This window comes from Camelus ferus, chromosome X (genome assembly GCF_009834535.1).
Source record: "Camelus ferus isolate YT-003-E chromosome X, BCGSAC_Cfer_1.0, whole genome shotgun sequence".
Lineage (NCBI taxonomy): Eukaryota > Metazoa > Chordata > Mammalia > Artiodactyla > Camelidae > Camelus > Camelus ferus.
In genome coordinates this window covers 65740092-65768090 of record NC_045732.1, presented here as the reverse complement: position 1 = coordinate 65768090, position 27999 = coordinate 65740092, and the positions used below count along the sequence as shown (strand labels likewise).

General features: G+C 41.4%; 1 protein-coding gene and 1 long non-coding RNA gene across 4 annotated transcripts in view; one reads left to right on the top strand and one right to left on the bottom strand.

The window, feature by feature from the left end:
- The window catches only part of LOC106730548, a 30702-nt gene that overhangs the window by 2056 nt on the left and 647 nt on the right, over window positions 1-27999 (bottom strand). Inside the window, exons 2-3 of one of the 2 annotated variants that reach the window (XR_004317888.1) lie at window positions 7625-7750; window positions 4681-4797 (exon numbers count right to left, since the gene is read on the bottom strand). This is a non-coding gene — a long non-coding RNA (uncharacterized LOC106730548). Of the gene's footprint in view, window positions 1-4549; window positions 4798-7624; window positions 7751-27999 lie in introns of those variants that run through there. The other variant, XR_004317887.1, reaches the window with a different exon arrangement.
- BTK (Bruton tyrosine kinase) lies at window positions 3-27999 on the top strand. Of its 2 annotated transcripts, XM_032474853.1 has the most exons (20): window positions 3-161; window positions 6030-6210; window positions 8102-8268; window positions 8804-8902; window positions 10764-10832; window positions 12326-12407; window positions 17362-17490; window positions 17803-17870; window positions 18694-18881; window positions 19309-19371; window positions 19968-20022; window positions 20308-20387; window positions 20566-20693; window positions 21508-21582; window positions 22359-22530; window positions 23052-23268; window positions 24283-24347; window positions 24954-25072; window positions 25584-25741; window positions 27518-27999. In XM_032474853.1, exons 3-20 carry the CDS (start codon window positions 8128-8130, stop codon window positions 27587-27589), a joined length of 1980 nt encoding a protein of 659 aa, XP_032330744.1. In that variant the 5' UTR covers window positions 3-161; window positions 6030-6210; window positions 8102-8127; the 3' UTR covers window positions 27590-27999. The 2 variants fall into 2 exon arrangements, with proteins under 2 accessions (XP_032330744.1, XP_006191996.1); XM_006191934.2 differs by lacking the exon at window positions 6030-6210 and having other exon boundaries at window positions 4-161.

Here is a 27999-nt window from a genome sequence, read left to right as displayed (position 1 = left end):
TGAGTGGCTGTGAAAGGGTGGGGTTTGCTCAGACTGTCCTTCCTCTCTGGACTGTAAGAATATGTCTCCAGGGCCAGTGTCTTCTGAGATCGAGTCCCACCTTCAAAGTCCTGGCATCTCAATGCATCTGGGAAGCTACCTGCATTAAAGTCAGGACTAAGGTGGGTCTGGGGCACGGCAAGGGCTGGGCAGCAGCTGCTAGTACCTTCAGTGGTACCCTTGAAGGCCAGAGAGACAGCATGGCTGGTGCCATATAGTCTTGCTGGCGTAGGAGGCTGGCGGAGGGTGGGAGTGTCATCAGCGCAAGGCCCTGGCAGTCCCTTCCGATGATCAGAGGGGGCTGTAAGGGTCCTTTCTCAGGAGCGTTGTGGGGGGCAATAAGAAAAGAAAAAAAGTGACATGAGGTGACCATCTAAACAAGTAGCAAATGTTGAAAAGAGGCACCTTGGAAAAACTTGGCAGAAAGGTAACATTACCAGCAGCAAAAAAAGCCAGGATAAAAATAAGCTGTTTGATCAAATATTGCTGGAAACCCCCAAATGGGTGCTTGTGTCAATGAGACCCTTAGAAGAAGAAATTTTAAGAGGTAGATTGTCTGAAAAAGTGGTGAAAGGTCACATGCCACAATAGGCCTTTGACCTATGTAAGCTGAGGAAAGGCACTGGCTAAACTAGGGTGTAAAGCCACCTGCCTCCGGCCGCATTGGGCCACTGGTGCCGGGATCAGAGCTGGCTTGTTGGAAGGACTGTGTGCACCAACCTCGTGGTAACAGTGGGTAAGAGACTGGGCCAGAGGAGAGCAGCCTCAGCCTCAGCCCAGATGGTGTGGCCAACCCCTGAGGTCGCGGGGAAGCTTTTTCCTATCACCAATGCCTGCCATGTGCACAGCTCTCTTTTCTCTGCTCTTCATCATTTTCTGCTCTCCTTTCCTCTCCTCTTCTCCATCCTCCTCCCCTTCTCCTTCCCGTCCTCCTCCTTTCTCTACCTGTATCCCCTCTTCTTTATCCCTTCCTTTATTTTGTTCATTACTACTCCTGGAAAAGAGTCAGCACTTAATAAATATTTGTGGAACTGCACTGAATTCTTGCCCCTCTCTTACCCTGCTGTTTTCCCTTTTCCCTTTCCCCTACTTGCCTGATGCCTTCCCCATAGAATTGTGAGCTTTAAGCGTGTTAAGCTATGTAAAGTAGGTAAAATAGGGCCCAGCAATAGTACGTGCTCCTATCTCAGTGTTTGCTCTTCTTTTTCTTCGGCCTGAGACCTGCCAGTGTCCCCAGATGGCCTGCCTAGAACAAATAGTGTAGCATTTAGAATAAAAGGGATTGCTGGCCCTGACCAAGACTTCCTTGGATGAGCTGCTGAACCTCCAAATGTAATTCCACTCCAGTTTCCCGACCACCCAGCTCTCCAAGCTCAAAGTCTCTATCCCGTGCTGTTTCGTTTCCAGAGGCAGGGAAGCAGCAAAGCCCAGAGGCAGGGGTGTGTACAGGTCAGGGGCTGTCCTCTGTGCTGTTAGTCATGTGCTAGTTCTGCTCCTTCCCTCATTTTGCCTGCCAAGCCACCTAAACCTAGGGTGCTACAGCCTCTTGGAACCTCAGTTATTTGATAAAGTGTCACCTTCCAAATAAGCCACAAGATGCATATACCCTAAATAATCTAAAGCGTTCTACTGAAACATGATCCCTTAGGGTTAGCCCTACCTATTCTGACCCCTTTTATATTCAGACTATTTAAACTATCTGCTTGTGTTAAAGTCCAAATTTCTGTTGCTTCTGGCTAGTGATGTGTTTGTTTAGAATCCTTTGTAAACTCCTTATAGTGAGAACTGGTGCAACTTTCCATCTGCTTCTAGGGTCTTGGTGCAATTTTAAATTATCATCACTATGATTTACTATTTCCATTCGAGCAAATTTCCTATAGAGAGTTTCCTTTCGGGGGACTAGACCCATACCAGGAAGTGATTTAGGTATAAAGGGAAGATATGGCTTTTGAAAACCAGTTTGGGTGTTCTCCAAAGAGTCATCAGCTATCTGCTGCTTTTTGCCCAATGATAGCATGCAGATATCTGATGGCTAGCTCCTGGGAATAAGGGAGAGCCACAATTTTCAGTGAGGCGGTGCTCAACAAGCTAGAGACAGACCTTGACCTAATTCACTCCAAAGCTGCTTGGTTATGCAAATAGAGCCATCAGGGGAGGGGGAGAGAGAACTCCTCTGAGGACCCTGAAACAAATGGGCCACGTGTGACTTTCAGTTTCTATGGAGGCTCAGGTGCTGGGCCTGAGGGTGTTGGGAGAATATTTGAAACACAAAAGCCTTAATCTCAGGCTTTCCTCCTCACTCTCGGAGAGCCATCGCCATATGCCCTTCGGGTTAACCTCAGCTGAACTACAAGGAGAAGCTCATCTCACTGTCTTGGCTCCCGGAAATCAAAATGAACTAGAGTCTATTAGCTCACCCCTACAGATTCTCCTGCAATTAAAACAGAGTAAAAAAAGCTGATTAGAAATGGAGCAGAAAAGAGACAAAGGTGTGGGGAAAGCAGGCTCTCAAAAACTGCCATTTGGAGTGAAAACTGGTTACAGTGTTTCTGGAAACTATTTTGTCACTATTTTTCAAAATGCAAAATGTACATACTTTTTGAGTTGGCAAAGTGTTTATATAGAGATCCTAATATCATGGGAAAATAATCAGGAATAAACAAGAACTTTAGATATTTGGGGGGAAATGTATGCTGGGTGGATGGATAAATGGATACTTAGATTGATAATGTTAAGAAAAATAAACTACAAATAGTATGTGCAATATGATCTCAAATATGATAAGAAAAAATGCAGAGAAAAATAATGGAAGGAAATATGCCTAAATATTAATGCCTCTGGATAATGAGCTTATAATTGATGTTTTCTTTTTAACACCCCTGTGCCTAAAATATTTTCTATAATGAACATGTGTTATGGTGATATTGAAGGAAAAGTAAATAAAATGTTTAAACCAGGGAAAACAAAAACTAAACTGAAAAAGGCCAAAGGGGCACACAAGTCCAGAGTGAAAGACACCCCAGCAGTCACCCTCAGGGCCAGAGGGACAATGCTGAAAGTATCACCACCAGTCTGATGCTGAGTGTAAACTTGCAGATTGGCTATTTGGCTCTCCTTCCATCATTACTTGATGATAATCTGTTGTCTCTAGTGCAGGGCAGAAGAGATAACGAATCACAGGTTCAGAAGTTTCTAAAACCACAGAAGAAAACTGTAAAATGTTAACAATATAAAATGATGAAGATGAACCAGAGTGCTGAGACTCCTTAGAAATGACTAGAGCAGATGAGAATTTCTCTGGTTAGCTAGCAACCAGACAACTGATTTTGGCTGGAAATCTTCACAAATGTGATCACCTATAGCACTGACCATGAAGCTTATCATCAAATAATTAGGTTTCATAAGGGCCTCAACAGAGCTTCTTGGGAACTTAACAAGAGTAATTATAGCTCTTTGTTGCTATGGTTATTATATTTTAAAGAAGACTTCTCTTCTGGTTCCAAGACTGGAGAATTTTCAATCAGAGTCTCAGTCAAAATCTGAGAGATGATTCTTGGGACTGGGAAGAGAATTTATCCTATCAGTTATACTCTAGTCTAATTAGAGACCATTGATAATGCTGCCAGATTTCATAGTAAAGCCTCAGGAAGATAAGGCTAAAAAGGGAACAAGGGGTAACATGAAGTGCATCATCCAACACAAAAGCTGGACCTGGGTTTGCCACTTTGTCTAAGTAGCTGAGAATTCATTCTGAGAGTGGAAAACTATGATCACATGATACAAATGTTCATGGTTGTCTTATTTATAATTGAAAACAAACCACCTAAATATCCATCAGCAGGAGAATGGATAAAAAATTGTGATGCATTCATCATATAGAATACTTGATGCATATAAAAATGAATGAAATGTATGAACTAGAGCTACCAAGATAAATAAATCATAAAACATTACATTGAGAAAAAAATCAAGTTGCTGAAGAGTATGTACCACTTATATTAAAAAGTGAGACATGCAAACCAATACTAAATATATTTTTGTACTTACATATGTAATAATGTAAAAACATGCCTAGGAATGATAAATGCCAAATTCCAGATATTGGTAACCTCTATGGATGGAGGGGATAAAATTGTAGAGGAGTACACAAGGGAGTTTTGACTGTATTTATTTAAAAAAAAACTAGCAGAAACAATATGGCACAATATTAGGATTCTATGGAGCTAAATGGTGAGTACATGAGAGTAATGTTATTTTCTGCACTTTCTGCCTATTTGCAGTATTTCATAATGTAAAAGAAAGTACATTCAACCAAAGTTTTATATACACAGTAAGCAATAACAACACTAGAATAGAGAGTGGGTGTTTCACCTAAAACCTATGCTTTTATCCATTAATAATGAAAAATCCTGAGGAGAAAAATAGCCAGTGACTCTAGGCATCCACCAGCTAAACAAGATCTCCTTGTAGAGGATTTGAAGGAAAATGTAAGAAAACCTGGTGGGACTGAGAAGAGTCCTCCTGTGGGAAAAAGTAAAATTGTCAGTTGACAAGGACAGATCATCCTTTCCAGCCTAGAGGAATATTGCAGAGAAAAGTGCCCCTGGAACATGAATTCTCTCTTACTTATCCTGTACTTACCACTGTTTCCTCCTTTGCCGAATGTTCTTAGTAGATGGAGAGGGGTCTGTCCCAACTGCTCTTTGATGATAGCCATGGGGAATGACGGCGTGCTGAGGTGGATGGCATCACACTTCACTAAAGGCAAAAAAATAATAAATCCCTCTGGGAGGCAATGAGGTACAACAGAAACAGCAAGGGCTGTGGAGTCACAGATGGATGAGGTTGGGCAAGGCACATAACCTCCATGAATCTCACTTTCCTCATCTGCTTTTTGGGGGGAATAAATGAAATAATGCATGTAAAATGCCTGATGGATGGAGTGCACTGAGATAAACAAGAATGCCCTCCCATTCCCCTGGGGAGAAAAGGGAACGGCCAGAATCTTCCTGGGCAATTAAATAATGCTTTAGAGGAGAAATGAACAGAGATCCCTGCTTATTGGATATTTAAGCTAAGTAGTTATTTGAACTATGACTGAGTATTTCTAACTAGCATCTCCTGGACCCTTCCCAGTTATAGATAGGCTGTGTCATTTTCTGATTTTTGCTCTGTTGTCATCCCTAATAGTGTTCGATCTTAGCATGAGCAAAGATAGGAACCAAAGGTGGTTTAGTTCACTGATTTTGCAAGTGCTATTTATATTAGTTCTTTGGCATAGTGCAGTTTGTAAAATGACTGAACTCATACTAATAAACATTCTCTTTTGGAATTCTACTGCACCACAGGGAGCTGGGAGGCTGCAGAGGTGGCCGTATGAAAATCTTTGCATTTGTAGTTTAAAATTAGAGAACATTATAACACTGGAACTCTATATTGTAAATGAAGAGCTTTGTGAGTGTTTCTACTCTTTTTTTTCTCCTCCTCTTTCCTTATATGAAGTGTGTGTGTGTGTTTAACATTCATGTCACTTCCGTTTCCACCCCCACCCCCACCACTTGAGTGAGGTGCAGGGTCAGCCCTCCCCGTGCATCTTTTGTGGTTGAATTGACTCTCTGGGCTGCTGAAATTGTTAGAAAAAAAATTAGGACCTTCCACAACAAGTACCCAAAGAAACTGCAACCACCCTCTACCCAACTTTCAGGAAGACATACAGACAGATGCCTCTCCTTTCACATTAGTGGTGGATGGACCAGTGGTGACCAAGAAGAACTACCACATTTTCAGGCTGTGTGTCTGGAATGGATCACAAGGAATAGAGGCAAAGCAATCAAAGAGGGAGCAACCAGACCATGGAACTCCCAGTAGTCCTCCAGCTCCAAGATCTAGAGGTAGAGGATATTTCACCCCTTGCTCAGAGGGGCGATGGCTAGTGAGAGGCTTACTTACTTCCTCATAATTAGACCAGCACTAAACCTTACCCCCCACAGACACTTGAAAGAGAGGAAGGCTTCCTCTTGACAAACTGGATTTGTTCTAAAAAAGAAAAAGAACAGAGGCAGCTTCCAGAAGGACCTGTCTCATAGGAAATAAGAGCAGAAGCCAAGCCTGAAGCAGATGCTGGATCTGAGTGGGGAGTGTATCCGCCAAGAGTTTGCAACAAAAGTAAAGGTAAAATGATGGCTGCGCTTTACTTATCTAAAAAAGCACAACTGGACATGGATTGTTGGGATGCTTCTGATCCAATTTACTGGTCATGCTACTCAACTTCTTTAGGGTTTTATTTTGTCTTCTGTAAGTTGAGTCTTTGATTGTGAAGGTGCTTAATTGGAACTCACCTTAGGAACAAATGGGATATTAGTACAGGGATCTTGATGAGTTGGCAGTTCCTGAGAATAGACTATTATTACTTGGTTACCGCTACTTCTGAGTAAATGAAAAATCTTCATGTTAAAAGAAATCTCTTTGGGGTTTGAGCTGAATCTGAATGTTAGATAGGACTCTAGTTGGTTGTAGACTCTTACCAATTTGTCACTCCTGTGAGAGACCATTTAAACAGGGGAGTCAGGGAAGAGAGCCGTGTGGCAGAGTGTGGTGAAAGGTTTGCTCCTTTGCCCAATTTTTCTCAAAAGATCATTTACAAAACATTAAACTAATCCACCACCAGAAAACAGTAGCATCCACATGGTGGATATGTAGCAAAGCAATCATTCTGAACATCCCTGGTGTTCCTTTAACCTATTTTTGTCTCCCCAGTATGATAATAGAATCTTCTACACCACAGGAAAGAGCAAAATAACCTCAGGCTTCAATAAAAACCATTCCCTTGCTTTCCTGGTGTGAGCAATAACCTATGCTTGACAAGTAGAAAAAACTGCAGAGCTATTTATTCTGCTTTGATGGTGCCACCAAAAGCATAAGGAGTTTAGTTAATAATAATAATAAAAACCCTACTCCGCTTCAGGAAAAAAAAACCCGCCTCTAGCAAAACTTGAGGGGGAAGGGACTGGTGATTTTTTTTTTTTTTTAGTATTCTTTTAGTTTTCCATTTTTGTGGGCAGTATTTATATTTTCACTTTATCTTTCTAATGAAGGTTTGGGATTAGTAATATAAGATTGTGCATTTAAGTGAATAACTGATATGAGGTGTGTTTTGTATGAATAAAAAAACAGTGGTGACTTTTTGTAAATTTCTTTGCCTTTCTGTATTTCTGTTACCTAAACTGAATCTTTCTGGAGTACTGTAAGTTTGGAGAGGCTAAACAAGTTACTTTTCATAAATGATCAGAGATGGCATCTGTAAGAGTAAGACAGTTGCATCACTTTTGCGTGATGCTGTCCAAAAAAACTAATCTAAGCAAAAAGGAAAGGAAAAGCCATAAAACAAAAATGGCTGCCTCTCAAAAAATTGTGTTTCAATTTTAGAACAAGCTTCTATCCTTTGTAGCTCAGCCAGAGGGTGATGGGCAAAATCAGTTGGGTGGCAGTTAGTAGATGTCCATAACTGCAGGTGCAGCCTCCGTATCCTTATTAGACCCCTTGGTTATAGACCCCAGTGAGACAATGTATGAAAAATTACACTTACTGTCTAGGACACTGGGAACTGAAAGTCCAATATCTGCCTCAGTGGAGTTCTGGCACCTGCATTATCCCTTCTGGGGATATCAGGGTCAACAGCAGCACAGAGACTTTTGCCGTTCACAGATTCTGCCTGTATCATAAAAAGATGGTTAGTGTAAAGCTGCCTCTAGACATTACCAAGCACAAGAGTCAGTATTACTTGATATCCATAGCATTCCATTGCCTTATACAAGAATCCAATTTATGTGAACTCACAATGTAGAACTAACCACCCCCCAATTCAATGTGCATCTATTATACCTGAAAACTGGCAGAGATAGGGGCTGTGGAAGGGGGGCATCAAGGTAAGAAGAAGGTTCTTTTTTTTAGCTTTGAACGTTTCTATTCCATCTGAAACTAGGTGGCTAGGCTGAGGGGGAACCAGGAGGGATGGGGATCAACCCAGGAGTGCTGGGTCCTCGAGAACTTTCATTATCAACAGCACACAGTGAGCTCCAGAAAGAAGTTATGGCTGCAGTGATACTGGAGAGCATCTTTCTGAAGCGATCGCAGCAGAAAAAGAAAACCTCACCTTTAAACTTCAAGAAGCGCCTCTTTCTCTTGACCGTGCAAAAACTTTCCTACTATGAGTATGACTTTGAACGTGGGGTAAGTTTCTTTGTGGTGAAACCTGCGTTTTAAAGACCTGGCCTCAGATCTGCCTTGGGGAGGAGGTAGACCCTTTCTGGCTGGAAGAAGGAGGTAGAAGGGACCCAAGTACACTTCAAACTCACCAAAATATTTCCTAGTCTAGAACTAGCTAGTCATACAGGAGCAAAAATTCAAAGGTGCTAGGAAGCCATGGAGGAAATCTTACTATGGATTATTGCAGTTGGTGAGTACTCATTAAATGACGGTTAAGCATGAAATCCAAGACTTGGAAATTGCTTCCTTATTTTTTATGATAAAAAACACACAATCATTCACTCTTCTGTAGTATTTGCCCTCCATCTGGTAGTCAAAAATGGTTAGATCGATAGATCTGGAAGTTGTTTGGGTTTTTGTTTGTTTGTTTGTTTCAAAACGATAGGTCCTGCTATAGAGCATGGGTGTCATCTCACAAAGTTAGATAACGAAATCTAATCATCTGGTTGCTTAATAGCTCTTAATCTTTCTCCATTTTCTTCCTCATTGTCTTTCTCAGAGAAGAGGCAGTAAGAAGGGTTCAATAGATGTTGAGAAGATCACCTGCGTGGAAACTGTGGTTCCTGAAAAAAATCCTCCCCCTGAAAGACAGATTCCGGTAAGAAGAGCTGTTGTCAGAGCCAGGGCTGGGTGGGGGCAGTTAAGAAACTTGGAACACTTCAATTCTCTGTAAATAAACGGTGATGCTGTGCAGTGAGGAACACAGTAAAGCTCCCTTATAGATTCTTCATTCTGCCACATATTGGTAATACTGAGTCTCAGCATTTCTTGTCCAAATGCAGAACAAGTCACTTAACCTGGAAAACTTGTAACACCAATTTTCAGATTATATCATATCAAGTTTTTAGATTGATCAGATCTAAATTGATCAGTTTAACTCCCTCAGTCACCAGGATCAGATTTACAGGCCTGAGTTAGTCTGAAATCTAGAACCCTGGGGTTCTGAGTCATGAGATTCTTTAATAGTTCACTGTTTCTTCTCTCATTTCCAAGAGCCTCTCCAGGGCATAACATCTACTGACTTCATAGCTGATTTTTTTTAATGTCATTTTTCCCTGATGACAAGAGTAATGCGTATTTATTATAGAAACTGTGGAAAATACAAAAAAACCCAAAAAAGAAGATGAAATCATGCATAATCCCATTATCCAGCAAAAACAACTATTAATATGTTAGTGTATGGACTTAACAGATTTTTTTCTCCATTAACGACACATACACTCACACTAATATATATATTACATATTTAAAACAGTGAATCATACTCCACATCTTGCTTTGCCACCTATGTTTTCAATTTAACAATATATGAAAAAATTTCCCCATGACAATAGATACTCTTTAATAATATGATTTTGATGACTGTATAGTATTCCCTATCATGGATATATTGTAATTTGTTTAACCAATCTCCTATTAACACATCTGTCTGCAGTGATTTGATATCATAAACTATGTTGATAGGAACATCTTTGCATACATCTTTATTCTTTTCCTTATAATAACTTCCTAGGAGTAATTTTTGTTGTTTTCTTTATAAAATCTGTGTGCTTAGTTATTTTTCTATTTTTATTCTGTTTTATTTTGTAGTAGAATTTGAATATCATCCACTCCTACAAGCTGTGTATGAGAGTATTTCTCTACATTCTTTCCAACACCAGATATTTTAAATACTTATTAATTTAAAAGTGAAGAAAAATGTATTTTATTGCCGACTTATTTTGCAAATTTTTTGCTATTCATAAGGTTGAACAGTTATACATCTGCAGCTCATTTATATTTTTCCATTTGTGAATTAATTGTTAATTTTTTGGCCTATTTTTCTATTGAAATTTTTACATTATTCCTAGAACTTTTAAAGAGATCTAGATATATTTACTTTATAATATATGTTAAAATATTTTCACAGTTTTTCATTTATCTTTGAATTTTGTTTATGGTGTTTTTTTTAACCATACTAGGTTTTAAAGCGTATGTCGTCAAATTAGTTCATCGTTTTCTTAATGGTTCTAGGGTCTTGGAAAGACTTTGTCTGTCACAAAATTATATAATCACTTACAGTTTTTTTCTATTATTCATAGCTTCATTTTTCTTTAAAATATAAAGGTCTTGAATCCGTCCAGAATTTATTTGGGTGTGTGACGTGAAATAGCTACCCTAACTACCCACCCACTCCCACCCTTGACAATATTAGTGGTTAGATGTTTATTTCAGCACCATTTATTGAGTAACCTCCCTTTCCTCAGTAATTTGCGATGTCTGAGGGGTTTTTTGAATAAGTATGTGTAAGATGCTATGGATGTGTGTCCCTACTGGGATATAGGAAGCAATATCTAAAGATTAGCATTGTCTGTGCAGGAGAACCTTCTGGAGCCACTGCAAATGATTCCCAGCACCCAGGGAAATCCAGAAAAGAGAATCGCATCAACCAATAACTATGATTTCTTCTTTCATTGCAGAGAAGGGGTGAAGAGTCTGGTGAAATGGAGCAGATTTCAATTATTGAAAGGTTCCCTTATCCCTTCCAGGTGAGGTGTTTTCTCAGTAGTTCTCAAAGTTATCTATAAAATAATTGTTAGGGCTGGCATGGGTTGAGAGTGTTTGCTTTTCTATTTTCCAATCAAACATAGTTTCTTTTAGCCTCTACACCTCAAAGAGAATCCATAATGGCACTAATTCTATTATGGTGTGTCTTGTCTATGGTAAATGCATTGAGAAAGATGCTCTGTTTGTTGAGTGAACATTTCACTTCCTTCTTGTTCTGCCTATCTGTCTAACGGTGGTCATGTGGGGTGAAAAGACAGAAAAGGGGAGGGAAGGAGTAGTATTAGGAAGTTCAGTATGGGGAAGACTTATTAGACTTACACATAAACTTAAATTCTATTCTAGTCTGGAATAATTGAAGAGCCACACAGACATCTGTTTGGTAGATGCAACGTAAGCCATAAGGGAGAGCAAGAGCTTCAGATTTGAACTTCAATTTGGTTTACTTATGTCCTGAGAACTCTGTAGGCCACATTTCGTGAATATAGCAGCCTCTGCAACAGTGAAAGCCAGAAAAGGAAGTGGAAAGTCTCAGGGGAGGGGGCTTTCTGTCATGGATTTATGAGCACAGTAAGACTAACAAGCAAAAAGAAAAATGTAAAAGGATCCTGTTCATGTCCCTAACTGTATCAAAGTTTATAAAACCTGTGAAGGAGGGGTGTTTTAGACATAGTTTTTACCACCATTGTCTTTCAACAAGTTGATGTTGTTTGGCTGGGCTACTGCATAATGCTAAACAGCAGATAATTCAAAATTAATTTACATTTGATTTTAGAATCCATTATGTGATGTTTATTAAGCCTGTGAGGGTTGGAACCACATCTTATATGTTTTGTACATCTCCATCACACCTAGTACAATGCATTGTACACATGTGGTGTTCAAAAAATACTGATTGATTTGATGATAATGCTTAATATATACTTCACTCTTTTTGAAGTGGTTCCAAACTTGGTTTATTTTGGCTAATGTTGGCAAAGGGAGGCCACTAGACAGTGTGAGGGGGAAATGATCCATGAGTTAAAATTTTGCTCCATATTGATGAAGTGTATAATCCACGTGTCCTATTCAAGACTTGTTACATAAATCATTATTTCAATTATCCTCTATACAAACTCAAGGTTTAATAACATCATAAAATATCCTTCACTGAATAAACACAAAACTGTCTCCACCAAAGACTGAAGATTACGAACTAAGTTTACACACGAATTGAAACACAAGTCAAGAGGACCTAGAGTATTTTAAAAATCTAAGAGTTTCTAAGTCCTACATCCCTGGTTATAAATTCTTTAGGAATTCTTCAAATGGTTCACATGACCCCAGCCCCACTGCTCACTGAAGATCATTCCTCTTTGTTTGTTTGTTTGTTTTCTGCTATCAATATACAAAGTTGTAGCTTAAGGTTAGTTCCTTCAAGGTCTTTATACTTTTCTCTGACTCCTAACTGCTGAAGTCTGTGTGTCCATTGCCTCAGGTTGTATATGATGAAGGGCCTCTCTATGTCTTCTCCCCAACTGAAGAACTGAGGAAGCGTTGGATTCACCAGCTCAAAAATGGTGAGAATTATTTGGAAAATAAACTAGTTTCCAAAGAAAGAAGGAAAGGAAGAAAGGGAGGAAGGAAAGAGAGAAATTGGCAGAGAGGGAGGAAAGAGAGAGAAAAAAATGAGAAAGAAAGAAAAGAAATGAAAGAAAGAAAGGGAAAGAGAGAAGGGTAGGGAGGGAAGGAGAAAGGGAAAGAGGGAGGAAGAAAGGGAGAGAGGAACAAAGAATGGATGGAAGGAGGGAGGTGAAAGAAAGAAGAAAGGGAGAAGGGAAGGAGGGAGAGAGGAAGGAGGAGAGAGAACTGGGAGGGGCAAGAAATATTCCATTTTCTTCCATATTAGTAATACAATTGAGTTTAATATTCCATACTATGAATAAAAGATCATGTGCCAGACTAAGAGTTTGAACCCAGTTCTACCACTATCTCTACAGTGCAATTTTGCAATTGTAGGCCCCTCCAGTTCCCTATTTATTAAAAAAAAAAAAGTCCCATTCTTTACACCAATTACAAGGTTGGAGTGGTATAGTATTCAATGGTTATTTCAATATTTTGAATCCTAGGTATGAAATATCTAGTTCCCCTAAATTAAATAAATCATTATGAGAGTGCTTGGGATCAGAGTAAAGAACTGGTTCCAAGCCCTCTTCTACCACTAATAAGCTGGGTGACCTCTGGTAAGTAGGCCAACAAGCTTCTTTGAGGCTCAGGTTCTTCTTCTGAAAGAATAATAATGATGCCTACAGTACATACATCCAGGGTTGTCCTACGGATCAAATGAGGTAATGTATGTGAAAGCACATGGAAAACTGTAAAGCATTGTACAAGAAAGCACTGTACATCTCTTCATTGTGGATAAATATTATCCAAGGAACTATTTCATGTTCCTTGCTTTGTGAGGACCTCAACTTGAACATAGTTCAGCATTTCACATAGACCATACAGTGTCCGTAGATAAACTCAACTGTAAATGTTGCAGCACAGGATGCATGCACACATATTTGTGTGTATATATAGCCATATGTCAAATGACTGAGAGATTAACTGGTTGAGTTGACATCAGGAAAGGCTGCCTAGAGAAACAGGAAGGATGGCAGACTGATAACGGCATGGTTGGGTTATTGCATGACAGCTCTTTGTCTTAATAAACATTTATATTCTGATATTCGGTGGCTGACTATACCAGCTTTATTCACTCCCTGAATGCAAGTCTGACTGGCCAAAATAAAAATCTTCGAATCTTTCAAGCTGAAAGAGGAGAGGAGAAAGGAAGAGAAGAATCATTTATCGAATTCTTGCTATGTGACAGATATTGAGCTAGATACCTTATATTTATTACCTCATTTAATTCTCAGCAATCTTGGGCTAAAAACAGTAATAACACTTAATGAGCACTTACTCTGTACCAGGCTCTGTTCTGAGTGCTTCAAATGTACTAGCTCATTTAAACCTCACAATAAGTTTATGAAGTATGTATTTAGAGATGAGGGAACTGAGGCTCAAAGAGATTAAGTAAGTTGCTCAAGGGCACACAGCTAGTGAGTGGTGGAGCCTGGGTTCTTAGCACATCCATAGATCTGTTAGGCTCCAAAGTCTAAGGTTATTACATAGTTTTATGTTGCTTGGTTCTTAAGACCAGAAAGTGAACCTGTACCTTGTTGCAAGATATTCTAGAGAAAGTCCACGTTGAGATTACAAATAGGTGATATCTTGCACCACACATTCCAGTACTTGCCATGTTTTGAAGTAAGAGGTCTGCTTTAGCCCTGAGGTTACAAAACAAGCAAACACTTCACTAGTGCTTATTATGATCCAAAATCTCCTCTAAGTTCTTTACATATATTAACTCATTTCTTCTTCATATCAACCATGTCAGGCAGTAATTTTCATCATCCCCATTTTACAAATGAGAAAACTGAGGTGTAGAGAGGCTAAGTAACTGGCCCAAAGGTACTCAGTAAGTAGCAGGGTCAAGCTTTGAACTCAGGCTCCATAGTCTCTGCTCTGGACCAAGATGCTACTTCCAAGGCAAAGAAATATATGCAGAGGCTGAGCTGGAGCTCCAGGGGGCATATATATTTGTACTTATTTAGTTCTCTCCACAGTGCCTCATACAGTGTCTTGCACACAGAAAGGGCCAATAAGTGGTTGTTAATTGATTTTTTCCACAAGAGTAAACCACCACTATCAACTTGTGCTCCACATTGATGGAGAGCTAGGATTTAGTTTGGAGACAGGGAAAGGTGGTACATACCAGCTGAGGGGAAATAAAAGGAGTGAAAAGTGGCATGCACAAGTTAGTAACTCCGTTAACACTTCAAATGCTAATTTCAAACCCAGTTTGTAAATTAGCCCAACAAATATTTATTGGGTGTCCACTATCTTCAAGGTTTGAGTAATGACCAAGGATAAGAATATCCAGCTTGTAAACTTGGTTTATTGACTCAGATGTTAACCGTACTATATTGATTATGCACTGCTATAAAAGTGTATTAGGTAAGTAAAGTTACAATAGTAAAAATAAAGCCAAAACAACAAACAGAAACTACCACCACTTCAGTTGGGTCTTTAGTGCGAGTAAGTTGCAATTTTGCCTTCTCTCCCTTTCTGTTTTATGGAAGGCACTTCCTCCCTCATAGTTATTCCAGACTTGGGTGTATGTCTTGTGGAATCTGCTTGGGCTGACAAGCTCAGAATTAGGCATTTTGCAACAAATATCACAGTTGCTGGGAGATTTAGGTGCAAATCCTAATGATCCTATAACAGCCCAGATGCTGGCAATACCAACAGTGAGATACTCTAAAGCCATAAAAATCCCACTCTAGTGATAAGTTATCCCACTCTGGGGTAAAATGCACCAACTGGAAATCACTCACATGAGAAGGGGACCTCACTGGAATACTGGCTATCTCTGCAGTGGTATTGGCTGTGAAGGGGCATGAGGGAGCCTTCTGAAGTGCTGGATCTGAGTGGTGGTTAAATGGTTATAGACAAATGTGGCTAGCTGGCTACCTTAGATTGCACACTTTATTATATGTAAGTTATACCCCAATTTAAAAAGTAGGGCCTGGGGTACCTCATATCAAACTTCCATTTTTTTCAGTGGTACTTTCCATGCAAAGGTTGTATACCTGAGGGCTTAGCCACAGGCTCTCTCCTTCTATTTCCTTGAATGTGGCAGTGGGCACTTTAATGTTACAGCACCCCAGATATTTGTCTGCATCCATTCAAGAATCTTTGTTTGCTCAGGCCCAATAGAGCCTATCTTAACTGCAACTTCAAAAATAAGCAAATGACCTTACTTCACCAAAATGAATAAAAGTGTCACTGGTTAAACTCCAATGACATATGTGGGGAGGAATAATTCATTCATGCCTGAAATAGAATTTTAGTCATTACCCTAGTAAATATGAACATGAGAGACCAGTCTATCAAGTACTTGGAATGTGCACCAACCATTAATGCCTCCCAGACAGGGCTGGCCCCACACATTGCTGAAGTAAGCAGTCTTCCTCTAGCCCCCCCACTTGGACACTGTCATAATCAGTTTGGGCTGCCTAACAAAATATCACAGACCAGGTGGCTTAAACAACAAACATTTATTTCTGGTGATTCTGGAAGGTCCAAGATGAAGATGTTGGCCAATTTAGTTCCTGGTGAGAACTCTACCTGGCTTGCAGACCTGTCACTTTCTCACTGTTCTCACATGGCAGTCTCTTCTTATAAGGGCACTAATCCCATTATGAGGGCTTCACTCTCATGACCCAGTTACCTCCCTAATGCCCCATCTCCTAATATCATTACTCTGGGGGGCTTCATCCTGAATTTGGTGGGGGGAGGGACACATTCAGTCCATAACAGACACTCTGCTTTTGCAATTCTCTCCTAAGTAGCTGAAAATACCAGCTCTGCATTAACCAACTAAAGAAGGGGTGTCATCTTTGAGAGACCTCTTAAGAAGCACACATTATTTGGGAACGTAGGGTGGGTTCTTAATGAATGTGCTGGAGGTGGGGAGGACAGGAAGGCCTATGTCCTCTCATAGCATATTAGCATAGCTTATCAGAGCAGCTAGTTGTTGATTAAGAATTCTAAGAATTCTTGACATGTTTACTGGTGCTCAGGCCTGCACCTGATGATCTTCAAATCCTTGGGTGAAGAGTAATGGCATGGGGGTGGGGGAAGGGCAGAGGGTGGGGGCAATCAGTCCTGGCTGGGAGGAGTATCTGGAGCACTGCTCAGAATTGCCATTGCCTGGTAATAACAAAAGTCAGACAGACTTTTGGTTGGTTTTTCTATTGTTTCTATTCTATCCTGGGAGATCTTTTTGCAACCCTGTGAGGGAAATGGAACTGCTGTGTTTATCTCCTGCAATGAGCTTAACCCACCTCAGGGCCCTCGGAAGACTAGAACCAAGTTTATTCTAGAGGCAGAATCACCTTCATTTGATCCTGAGCTCTGCTCTGTTGACTATTCTATGAACACAAAAAGCCTGAAGCAAAGGTTCTCACTAAGGCAAACAACTCTAAGAGATCACTCAAAGAGCTGGGACATTGGTATATTGAGAGCTGAAATGAGAGTCTCTGGCTTGGGCACATTGTTTCCCTTATCTGGAAAAGACCAGTATAATTGACACCTGCCTTATAGGAAGATTGCAATTGCTACCAGGAAACCATAGATAACATATTTTTGTGCTGGGGCTCTGGAGACAACAGATATTCTTATCACGCTGGTCGTTCGTTGAGAGATAGTCATCATGACAGACCGCTGAAGAGAACTGCACAGGAACGTTGGGGCCAAGCATGTGAGCCAAATGGTCCTGTGTCTGTCTGCTTCCCTTCAGGGTGGCTGAGGAAGGGGCAGTTGTTTGAAGCTCACCACTTAACTGAAAGAGGAAAACATGCCTATGGTGGATTCTTCCACATGTCAGATATGATCTCTCTCTCTCTCTCTTCTCTCCTGTTACAGTAATCCGGTACAACAATGATCTGGTACAGAAATACCACCCCTGCTTCTGGATTGATGGGCAGTATCTCTGCTGCTCTCAGACAGCCAAAAATGCTATGGGTTGTCAAATTTTGGAGAACAGGAATGGAAGTAAGAGATCTGATTAATATAATTTGTCCCTTCTTTGACTCTATTCATCACTTTCTCAGAGGTCTGTCAAACCCAGGTTTGTACATTTTGGTCAGTGCACAAAGGGGCCTGGGAGAGGGGATTAGTGGGAGCCAAAATCCAGCTGTTGTTCTGCTCTCCTAGCTGGGCGACCTGGCAGCGGGCTGTATCTATGCAGACTTTTCCTAACTTACCTAAAGTCACCGTGTACAAGAGCAAAGTTCCTGACCAAACCCATCCCTGGACCCTTTCTGAAGATGCATTCTGTATCATCACTGGTTTCTTACTTTGCAGGCTTAAAACCTGGGAGTTCACACCGAAAGACTAAAAAGCCTCTTCCTCCCACACCTGAAGAGGACCAGGTATACATGGAAACTGGGTGCTGCTACTGCTTAAATAGAAACTTATAGTCACACCCTGAAAACAGACCACAGTCTTAGAATTCCTCTGGAATTTGGCAGTGTAAATTGGTATTCTTGCTGAGACAGGGGATTTTTCCTTCTAATTAGGACTTCCTCTTTAGGGGAAAGATAGAGGGTATTAAGAAGCTCTTGGCAAATGTGTAATCCAATTACCTGTTTAAAACAAAGTCTGATTTTTTTAATGAAAAATATTTTCAAACATGAAGTTGAAAAACCTTAACAGCGAATACCCATATACCCAATATCTTGATTTTACCTCTAATATATAACTTTACACCTTGATTTTGGGGGGTTACTTTTTGAGATCTAGAAAGCCCTTTCTCATATATTGTAAATAAACAGGGCAGGAATTATTATGCTCATTGCATAAACAAAGAAAACAAGGTTCAGAGACATTTAGTAGATCCATGTACTCATTTAGTGCCAAGAAGCTTTCCTAATTATGGCCATACATGCTTTTTGGCCCGGAAGGTTTAAAAATACTGACGCCTGGGTCCGACCCCCAGAGATTTTTGACATAGTCTTCAAAACTGCCTGTTTGTCAGGATTGTTAGCTGCCCTCTAGATGGTTCTGATGTGCATTCCAGGCTGAGAGCACCTGGATGGATGTTTAAAAGTGGTTGTTGAATGAATGCTGAATAAACATTTTATTTTGCCTGATTTGGGTTAGAATGGTGTCTCTAGTAAGCCAGAAAGTTGGGGGAGAATAGGAGACTGCTTGATACCTAGCCAAATCTCCCTACTTTTTCTCTTAACTACACAGATCTTAAAAAAGCCACTGCCCCCTGAGCCAACAGCAGCATCCGCCTCAACAAGTGAGCTGAAAAAGGTTGTAGCGCTTTATGATTACACGCCAATGAATGCAAATGATCTACAGCTTCGGAAGGGCGATGAGTATTTTATTCTGGAGGAGAGCAACTTACCATGGTGGCGAGCCCGGGATAAAAATGGGTGAGTCCACACCTGCCCTTCCTGAGCCTGTACGCCCCGCCACTCTATACACATGCAAAATGCTGCAGCCTAATTCCCCTACTCTGTATCCTGATCAGAAATTGTTCTTCCACACCAAGGTGAATATAGTCTCCCTCCGAGTACTTCCCGGAGTGCAGCCCTACGGGTGATCACCTCTCTGAGCCTGTAGAGTCTGGCTCACATGTTGTCGTGTACATATTATCAATGCCATATGTGCAGTGTGAAGAAGCTACACACTTCACTGGCCTAGCCATGCATCAGCGACATGATCCTCTTTGAGGGAGGGGCATGGTTTATATACTTCCATTTGAGATTGATTCTGAGCCCAGGGATACAGGGTATCCAAATCTCTCTCTGCCCCAGGATGGGGAGTGCTGGATGATCTGCCACGTTGTCTCCTCTACAGGCAGGAAGGCTACATCCCTAGTAACTATGTAACTGAAGCAGAAGACTCCATAGAAATGTATGAGTGAGTATGCTTACATGCCCAGCACACAATCTTCCCAGAGGAACTAAACATAGTATAAAGTTTTTTATACCTTCAACAAATTTTTTTTATTTCAAGATACTTACTAAAATCAGTGTCATATTGGTCAAATGATGCCACCATCCCAAGTTAGTGCCTATGTCTTGCCTTCACTCAAACACCCTCTGTTTGTGAGAGCTGGAGAGGTCACTACGCCCCCCAAATCCAGAAGAACCACAATCAGAAAGAATAGGCAATCTGATGGGAAACATCTGAAAGTGTGAAAATATCCAACTTACGCAGTTGTCCTTTCTACCTAATCATGGAATTAGGTTGTCCTTGAAGGCCCTGTCTCTGATCCTTTCCCTGCAAATTTCTGCCACCTGTCTTTGCCCTCTATTCTCCATCCCCATGAATCTTCAGTGCTAAGCGGGCTTTAGGAAAGGGATGCAGTGTGCTATGCACCCGATAGGCACTCAGTAAATAGGGATTGGGTGAATTGACTGACTCACTGACATGAATGAGCTGCAGAGGGCACTCTAGACTCTGAGCTGCTTACACTATGGCCTAGGAGCCATGCAAGCCCTCTCTCTTTACAGGTGGTATTCCAAACACATGACTCGGAGTCAAGCTGAGCAACTGCTAAAGCAAGAGGTAAGTGTGCAACCACAAGCAAATGGCATTTTCCTTCCACAACAAGCAAGGATCCTGAATTGAGGGCTTGCTGCTGTCCTCCACCTCCAGGCAAGGCAGTGTCAGGGCCATCATATTATAGCGTCCCAATTATAATTTTCAGTGTCAAAAGTAGTGAGGCTGCAACTCAAACATGGAACTTGACAGTGAAATCAGGGCTTCTATTTTCTCTCTGGTTTGAGCAGGTGGGATGCAGGTGTGAGCACCACTTCCTCCTGACAGTCAGCTTCTTTTTCATTGTTTCAGGGGAAAGAAGGAGGCTTCATTGTCAGAGACTCCAGCAAAGCTGGAAAGTATACTGTTTCTGTGTTTGCCAAATCTGCAGGGTGAGTGCTACTGTTTCAAGGCCTTGGTACAAAGGACAGGGGTGCACACACAACAGCTCCTTAATGGAGTGCTCCTCCCACTTCCTCTGTCCTTTAAACTCAAAACTTGTCCCACTTCACTCCATGGGCCCTTTGGACCCTTGTTCCCAAGTTGCTGACTCAGCATCTATTTCTTCAGGGAACCTCAAGGGGTGATACGCCATTATGTTGTGTGTTCTACACCTCAGAGCCAGTATTACCTGGCTGAGAAGCACCTTTTCAGCACCATCCCTGAGCTCATTAACTACCATCAGCATAACTCTGCTGGTAAGTACCAGGGCACCAGGGAAGAAGGGTTTGACAAGTACCTGGAGAAGCAATTCAGGACAAAGTGGTGACATGAAGAATATGCCTCACAGGGTAGTGGGAATTAGCTGTGAAATAAACCCATGCGATGCTGGGTAGCGATCAAGTAAAGAGGTGGTCAAAGGCAGACCTTACACCCAGTAGGGACTGACTTATTTGGTGATTGATGCTCAGTTCTAAGGAAATACATAGAAGAGACCAGTAATTAATCAATCAGCAGTATCCGCTGAGTTCCTGGTGTGTAATAAGCAATTTCTTTGGTACTAGAGGAGTAGCATGGGAAAATTATTAGTTGAGGTCCTCGTCCTCAAAGAATATACAGGTTCAAAAACATAAGAAAAGAGTTTCTAAGCAGTGTAGACATTCTAAAAACTAGGAGACTGGTGAGAGCATGAATACATGGGAAAAGCTTCATCAAGAAGGCTTGCTGCTGTCCACTGTCTCCAGGCAAGGCAGTGTCAAGGCTGTTATTTTATGGAGTCCCAATTACACTTTTCAGTATCAAAAGCAGAAGCAGGATGTGAGCTAAGCCTGGGCTGGGACTTGGGGATACATTTAGTTGGGGAGTATATTTCAGTTAGCATTCTTTTTTGTCCCTAACAAATGTTTGTGAGAGGAGAAACTTCCAGAAAAACTTGGGTTTGTGGAGATCTTCTGGGATACACAATGTACTGGAAAGATCAACATTGGAAGTGTGAGGATGTAAGTAAGGGTGTGTGAGGCATCTCACTCCCCTGTGCTGCACTAGCATCATGACCCTCTTTGTATGTTTCAGGACTCATCTCTAGGCTCAAATATCCAGTGTCCCAACAAAACAAGAACGCGCCTTCCACTGCAGGCCTGGGCTACGGTAACTGCTTATTTCTCTAGGGTAGGGTAAGCTGGCCAGCTTCAAGGACTATGTTTGGCAAACCCAATCAGACCTTGCCTCTCAGTGTCCTTACAGTATACTCTTCTGCCCCAGCTGCCCCAAGGAAAGTTAAGACAGCCAAAGAAACCAGGGGGGTGGAGGGTGGGAAGGGATAGACTGGGATTTCAAAATTGTGGAATAGACTACACTGTATAGCACAGGGTAATATACACAAAATGTTATGATAACTCACAGAGAAAAAAATGTGACAATGAGTGTGTATATGTCCATGAATAACTGAAAAACTGTAAAAAAAAAAAAAAGAATCTTAAGTAGAGAAAAAAAAATAAAATAAAATAAAAATAAAAGACATATTATCCAAATGCAAAAAAAAAAAAAAAAAAAAAAAGACAGCCAAAGAAGTTATTCAGTGATTTTTTCTCCCTCTGGTGGCTCCTACTGGGACTGCAAGATAGGTTCACAAAGGGATTTTTTTTTTTTAAGTGTGGTTAAAATAATATAATCATCATAAAGGGATTTTAAAAGGCTTTCTAGTTTATCTTCTTGCTCTATGGCTGACTTCCACCTAAAATTCTCAGACTCCTCCAACCAGTAACCCCGGCCCTAAGATTTACCTGAGTAAAGACGGATTAGTATTCCTGAGAATTTCCATTTTACTGCTTGCCTATTTCTACCTGCAGTAGGGATTCTTATCTATTGTAGGAATTATACATACATGACTCCCAAAGAATCACATCAAATCTTTGTTGTTATAGGATCATGGGAAATTGATCCAAAGGACCTGACCTTCTTGAAGGAGCTGGGGACTGGACAATTTGGCGTAGTGAAGTATGGAAAATGGAGGGGCCAGTATGATGTGGCCATCAAGATGATCAAAGAAGGCTCCATGTCCGAGGATGAGTTCATTGAAGAAGCCAAAGTCATGATGTGAGTTACAGTCCAAACTCAACTCTCAATCCAGTTGCTGGAGTCTAGGAATTATCAGGATGTTTCCCACTGTGGTTTAAGGTGATTTGCAGTAAGAGAGATTTGGGACCAGGGCCTGAGGTCAACCTTTGACTGGTGGGAGTCCAAACTGCTAAGGTAATCATTTCTGTGTCTTAGATATTGGTTGAGAATAGTATTGATCATGGGTGAGTACTGCCTCAGTAGCATTTGGGGGTAAATGTAGAAAGTGAGACTTTCAAAAGGAAGAGTGATTCTGATGTAGCTGTCATGTTCATTCAGTCCTAGGCTTGCTTACTGTTTTATTGATGGGCTTCAAATCCCGGATTGCCCTCACATATTAGGCACTTTTGGAGTTTAGGGTGGGAAGGAGGAAAGTCAACTTGTTATGATTGTACCTTATCTGACACTCTACTCCCAGGCCAACTCCTTTCCTCCCCAGCCTCTTTCTGACTAGCATGCAGAGCCAGAAAGGGAGGACTGGTTCATTGCCTCTCCTATAGGAATCTTTCCCATGAGAAGCTGGTTCAGTTGTACGGCGTCTGCACCAAACAGCGCCCCATCTTCATCATCACTGAATACATGGCCAATGGCTGCCTCCTGAACTACCTGAGGGAGATGCGCCACCGCTTCCAGACTCAGCAGCTGCTGGAGATGTGCAAGGATGTCTGTGAAGCCATGGAATACCTGGAGTCAAAGCAGTTCCTCCACCGAGACCTGGTAGGACCTCAGAAGGATTGGCCTGGGTCCAAGGGCTGAGGGGGTAGAAGTTGCAGAAGACATATCACGCATGGATGAGGAGGGTTGCTGGAGCCATCATTTCAGCTTTATCTAGAAAACACTCCAAGTTTGGTAAGCCTCTGCCCCAGTGGACAGCCAGTCAAGGATCTCCAGCCTCAACACCACAAGTTCTGCCATGGTGGGAGCCAGAGCACTCATCCCCAGACCCCCACCATGACAAGGAAATGCTGGGGTCCTTCAGGAGCAGAAGGGCAGCCCTGGTTGCCAATGGGACTGCTCCTGGCACAGAACCATCATTTGGTTACATCAGAGTCACAAACTGGGGGCCTGTTGGTGCATTTGGGTTTTTTTTTAATGTTATTTAGCAAACACTTAAAAAGAAACATTTCACATTTTTAAAAAATGAATTTATAGCTTCTCTTGAAAATCTAGACCATCTTGTAACATCAGGCCCACATTCTCACTGGCCATGCTAACAGTCAGCTGGAGATGAGGAGTAGCTGCCTCCTTTAGACCAGTCACATGCTCTCCACTTTCCTGCCATTTCCACCCACCCACTTCACTCTATCACTCTCCCTGCCTGGCCTCTGGAGGTGGCCGAGTTTGTGCCCCTGTTTATTTCTGCCCGGCCAAGGCTCAAATCACCTTAAAACCACTGGCAGACAAGCAGAAAACAAAACACACTTGCCTTCTGTTCTCCCTTAATTCTCTCAGCATTTCAATACAGGAAAGATGTAGTGGAATTGCCAATGTGAGTGAAACCATTCTGCAATTCCTCAGTGCTTTACTTATGACTACATAGCAGATGACTCTACATGTGGTGGAACTGCAACAAATTTCTCAGTGGTATCAACTGACTCCTGTTAGGTGGGAAGGTGTCTCTGGTTGAAGGAGATGAGGCTTTCCTGGCTTCACTCCCTTGGTGGGCAGAAGCTTTGTGCCTTTAACCTTTGTGCCAAGGACCGAGTCTCACTGGTATCTGTTGCACTACAGGCAGCTCGAAACTGTTTGGTAAATGATCGAGGAGTTGTTAAAGTATCTGACTTTGGCCTGTCCAGGTAAGTGTGTCTTTTCCATCTTTCCTTCTAAAATAAAAATAGCATGGTACAAATGAGGAGACACTGTAATTTTTAATCCTCTCCCCTTCTTTTCCCTAATTCTAGTCTTTTCCACCATCATGATCTTTTCTTTCTCTGAATGATTTAAGTCACTTCTTTCATCCTTCTGTTTTATTGTTATAGCCCTCTCTTCTCCTTTCTCCCTCCCTCTTTTTTAAAAGCTAATTTCCCCAATACTTTATCTTGACCTGTTAATTCTGTTGACTTTACTCCATCTCTTCTTTCCTAATCAGTCTAATTCCCACTGACAAGAGCAGAATAGAAGGAAGGGAAGGAAAAGGAAAGAGAAAGGAAAGAGGGATAGAGAAGAGGAAGGGAGTACTTATTAGATCTTATTTCACTTCATCTTTGTGTCATAACCATACTGTCAACCAGGGAAGCTAAATCAGGTATCAAAACAGGGATATGTTAAAAATAACATTTGTAAAAGACACTGGTTGGCCTGTAGCTGTGTTTGTGTAACTCTTATGATGGAGCCAAGAAAATTTAAGCAAATATCAAGCTCTCTCCAAAACCTAACAGTAACAAATCCTGAATCCTTTGCAGGTATGTTCTGGATGATGAATACACAAGCTCAGTAGGCTCTAAATTTCCAGTCCGGTGGTCTCCACCGGAAGTCCTTATGTATAGCAAGTTCAGCAGCAAATCTGACATTTGGGCTTTCGGTAAGTGAATGAGTATATGGATTATACAACTCGAAGGAAAAAGAATGCAGTGGGGAAATTCACTTTGCAACCTGCACAGAGAGACTGTTATTTGTTCTTACTTTTATTCACCTAATCCTTAGGGATTGCTCACTATGTCAGGCACCACAAGGGTTTCTGGGGATAAAAACAGTAAACTAGACATGATCCCTGACTTCTCAGAACTTACAATATATTGAGGGAAACAAACAATTCATTCAGTATTCCACAGCTTCTGAATATTGATTATGTCCCAGGGACTCTGCCAGACCCTATCGCTACAAAGACAAATAAGATGCTGTCTCTCTCCTAAAGGAGCTAATAGTCCAGGGCAACCCTGTTGCCCTCCAGTGTAGTCAGTACATTAGAAGTCTGAAGAAAATGAAAAAAAGCAGAGGGGGGAACCAGTTGAAGGTAATGTTTGAAGTTGATCTAGGAAGACTAGGATCCCTGCTACCTGAAAACAACTTAACACATTGTTTTCATCTTCTAGGGGTGTTGATGTGGGAAATTTACTCTCTGGGGAAAATGCCATATGAGAGATTTACTAACAGTGAAATGGCTGAACACATTGCCCAAGGCCTACGTCTCTACAGGCCTCATCTAGCTTCAGAGAGGGTGTATACCATCATGTACAGCTGCTGGCATGAGGTAAGTGTTTTATTAGGATCTCTTTCCTCGAACCTACTTTCCCTACCCTCCCTGGCCACACAGCAGCTAGGCACAGACCCATAGCTGTGCATATGCTCTCAGGCCCTGGCCTGCATCCCAATCTTTTCATGGCCAGAGGTGGAATTTCCCAGGCCCACTACAATTCTCACTAGAGTATCATTAGCAGACCTTAATACCAACTTGGCTTTAGGGAGAGGGGGTGTTGTGGGGCCATGTCACCTAGCATAAACAGGCAACCAAAGGCACTCAGACAAGTATACATACATTAAAAAAGAAAAGTCACTAAAATTTGTGTTCATTCCTTTGGGAGTCAATGGTCCTTTCTTCTACCTTACTAACTGTGGACCTTTTCAGGCTGTGGTCCTCAATGAAATTTTTTAAACCCTAAAGCCTGAAAGGGAACTAAAATAGGTAGTGCTTGTGGGTTTTTTCTTCTTCTAATACAGTGCATTATGGGATATGTGGGTAGATGTGGTATTTTGAAAATAAAGAGCCTGTCCCACTATTGTTAAAATGTTTTGCTGCTCTCACGTTGGGTTCTTCCAGGGGTGCCTTCTCCACTTTCAGTAGATCCTTGGCAACCTTAATTTGGCAACCTAATCTCTAGTAGGAAACAAGTACTCAGCTCTAAGTTCTGCCCCACTAGAAACAGGGAAGGACAGACAGTGTCCAATAAGCACATATAAGAATCTGGAGTCCTCTTGGTGAGGTGAAAAGGGGGCATCTGGATCAGAGCATGGCTCTTCTTCCGACAAACGACTGAGGTCACAAAGAAAGCGTGGAGAGAGGGAGAATCGCTAGGAGCCATTTCCCTTCTCTCTCCTGTGCCGTCCAGGATTAAGGGTGATTGGCTCTGCTCCCTCCCAACTAGGACATCCTCCCTCTGCTAGTTAAGTATTACAGACAGGCACTTTCTCCACAGCCTGTTTAAAGTAGTAGTCACCAAACTGGAGTCACATCAGAATCCCTGGGGAGCGCTTAAAACTACAGATAACTGAGCCTTACCTCCAGAGATTCTGATTAGGTATGTCTGGAGTGGAACTCAGAAATCTTTTTAAATTTCCCAGGAAATTCTGATACTCAGCTAGGTTTGAGAACCACTAATTTAAAGGAACAAGAAACTGATGCCTTTTTGGTTCTGATGGACTGAAACATTTCTTGCCTGAATATGTATACCCTGAATCACTAAATACCCCAGGAGCTTATTGAGCGTGGCTGTCACAAAGGTCCTTAGTCTAGAGGCCAGATGGTGGTAATAAGAGGTCCTAGGTTCTTAGGATCCCTGCCCACTGATGTAGCTTGTGGTCTCAAAATGTTCATTCCTTTGTTAACTTTGGCTACAGGATGATAGAAGTAAATGTTTGAAACTAAACTAAAAATTATCACAGCTTACAGAATTTTAGTTCTGTCAACCACTTAAACTTGTTTGGTAGCCATTTTTCCTACTTGAGGATCCAAAATAAGAATGCATTGATTATATAATTATGTAATGAATTTGCCCTGAGTTTTAGTCAATGTTTGTCAGTGGAGTTTTCAAATTGTCCTCACCACATTAATAACCTGAGTTACTAAAGATTTAAAGTACACGAGGACTTTATCAAGCATTTCTATGTTTTCCCTTTTTTTTGTAATCCACAGGGTATGCTATTAGGCATATAGTAAAAATTTCATAAACATTTGCTGTTTACTCATTACATTTCCCTTGAATTCCAGATTTTAGCCACTATAACACTGTATTTTTTTCCTTGGTTTTAGAAAGCAGATGAACGTCCCACTTTCAAAAGTCTTCTGAGCAACATTCTAGATGTCATGGATGAAGAATCCTGAGCTCACCAATAAGCTTCTTGGTTCTACTCCTCTCCTCTACAAGCCCCAATTTCACTTTCTCTGAGGAAATCCCAGGCTTACAGGCCGTGGAGCCTTTGTCCTCTCACTGAATACACAAAGGCCCCTCTCTATATCTAGCAATGCCTGTCTGTCTCTTCCCTGGGATAGTACCTTCTGAGTAAAGGGCAAGGAACTATTGTGAAATATCCCAAGAGTATCAAGACAGACTCAATTTGGGATGGAAACATTTTGGGGGAGGGAGGGATGTAAATAGCCTCACAAAGGATCCCACAGCTCTTTGGGTAAGCAACAGAGCTTGGGGGGAAGGAAGCAGAATTTGGCAAGTATAAAACAGTGCCCTAAAACTGGGAAGGGGGGTTGTTTTGATAAAATAAAATTACTAGAAAGCA

Coding starts and splice junctions, on each gene's coding strand:
- BTK (XM_032474853.1), top strand. CDS start 8,128: ATGGCTGCAGTGATACTGGAGAGCATCTTTCTGAAGCGATCGCAGCAG. Junction 21,583..22,358: donor CACTGCAGGCCTGGGCTACG/GTAACTGCTTAT, acceptor TTGTTGTTATAG/GATCATGGGAAATTGATCCA. Junction 25,073..25,583: donor ATCTGACATTTGGGCTTTCG/GTAAGTGAATGA, acceptor TTCATCTTCTAG/GGGTGTTGATGTGGGAAATT.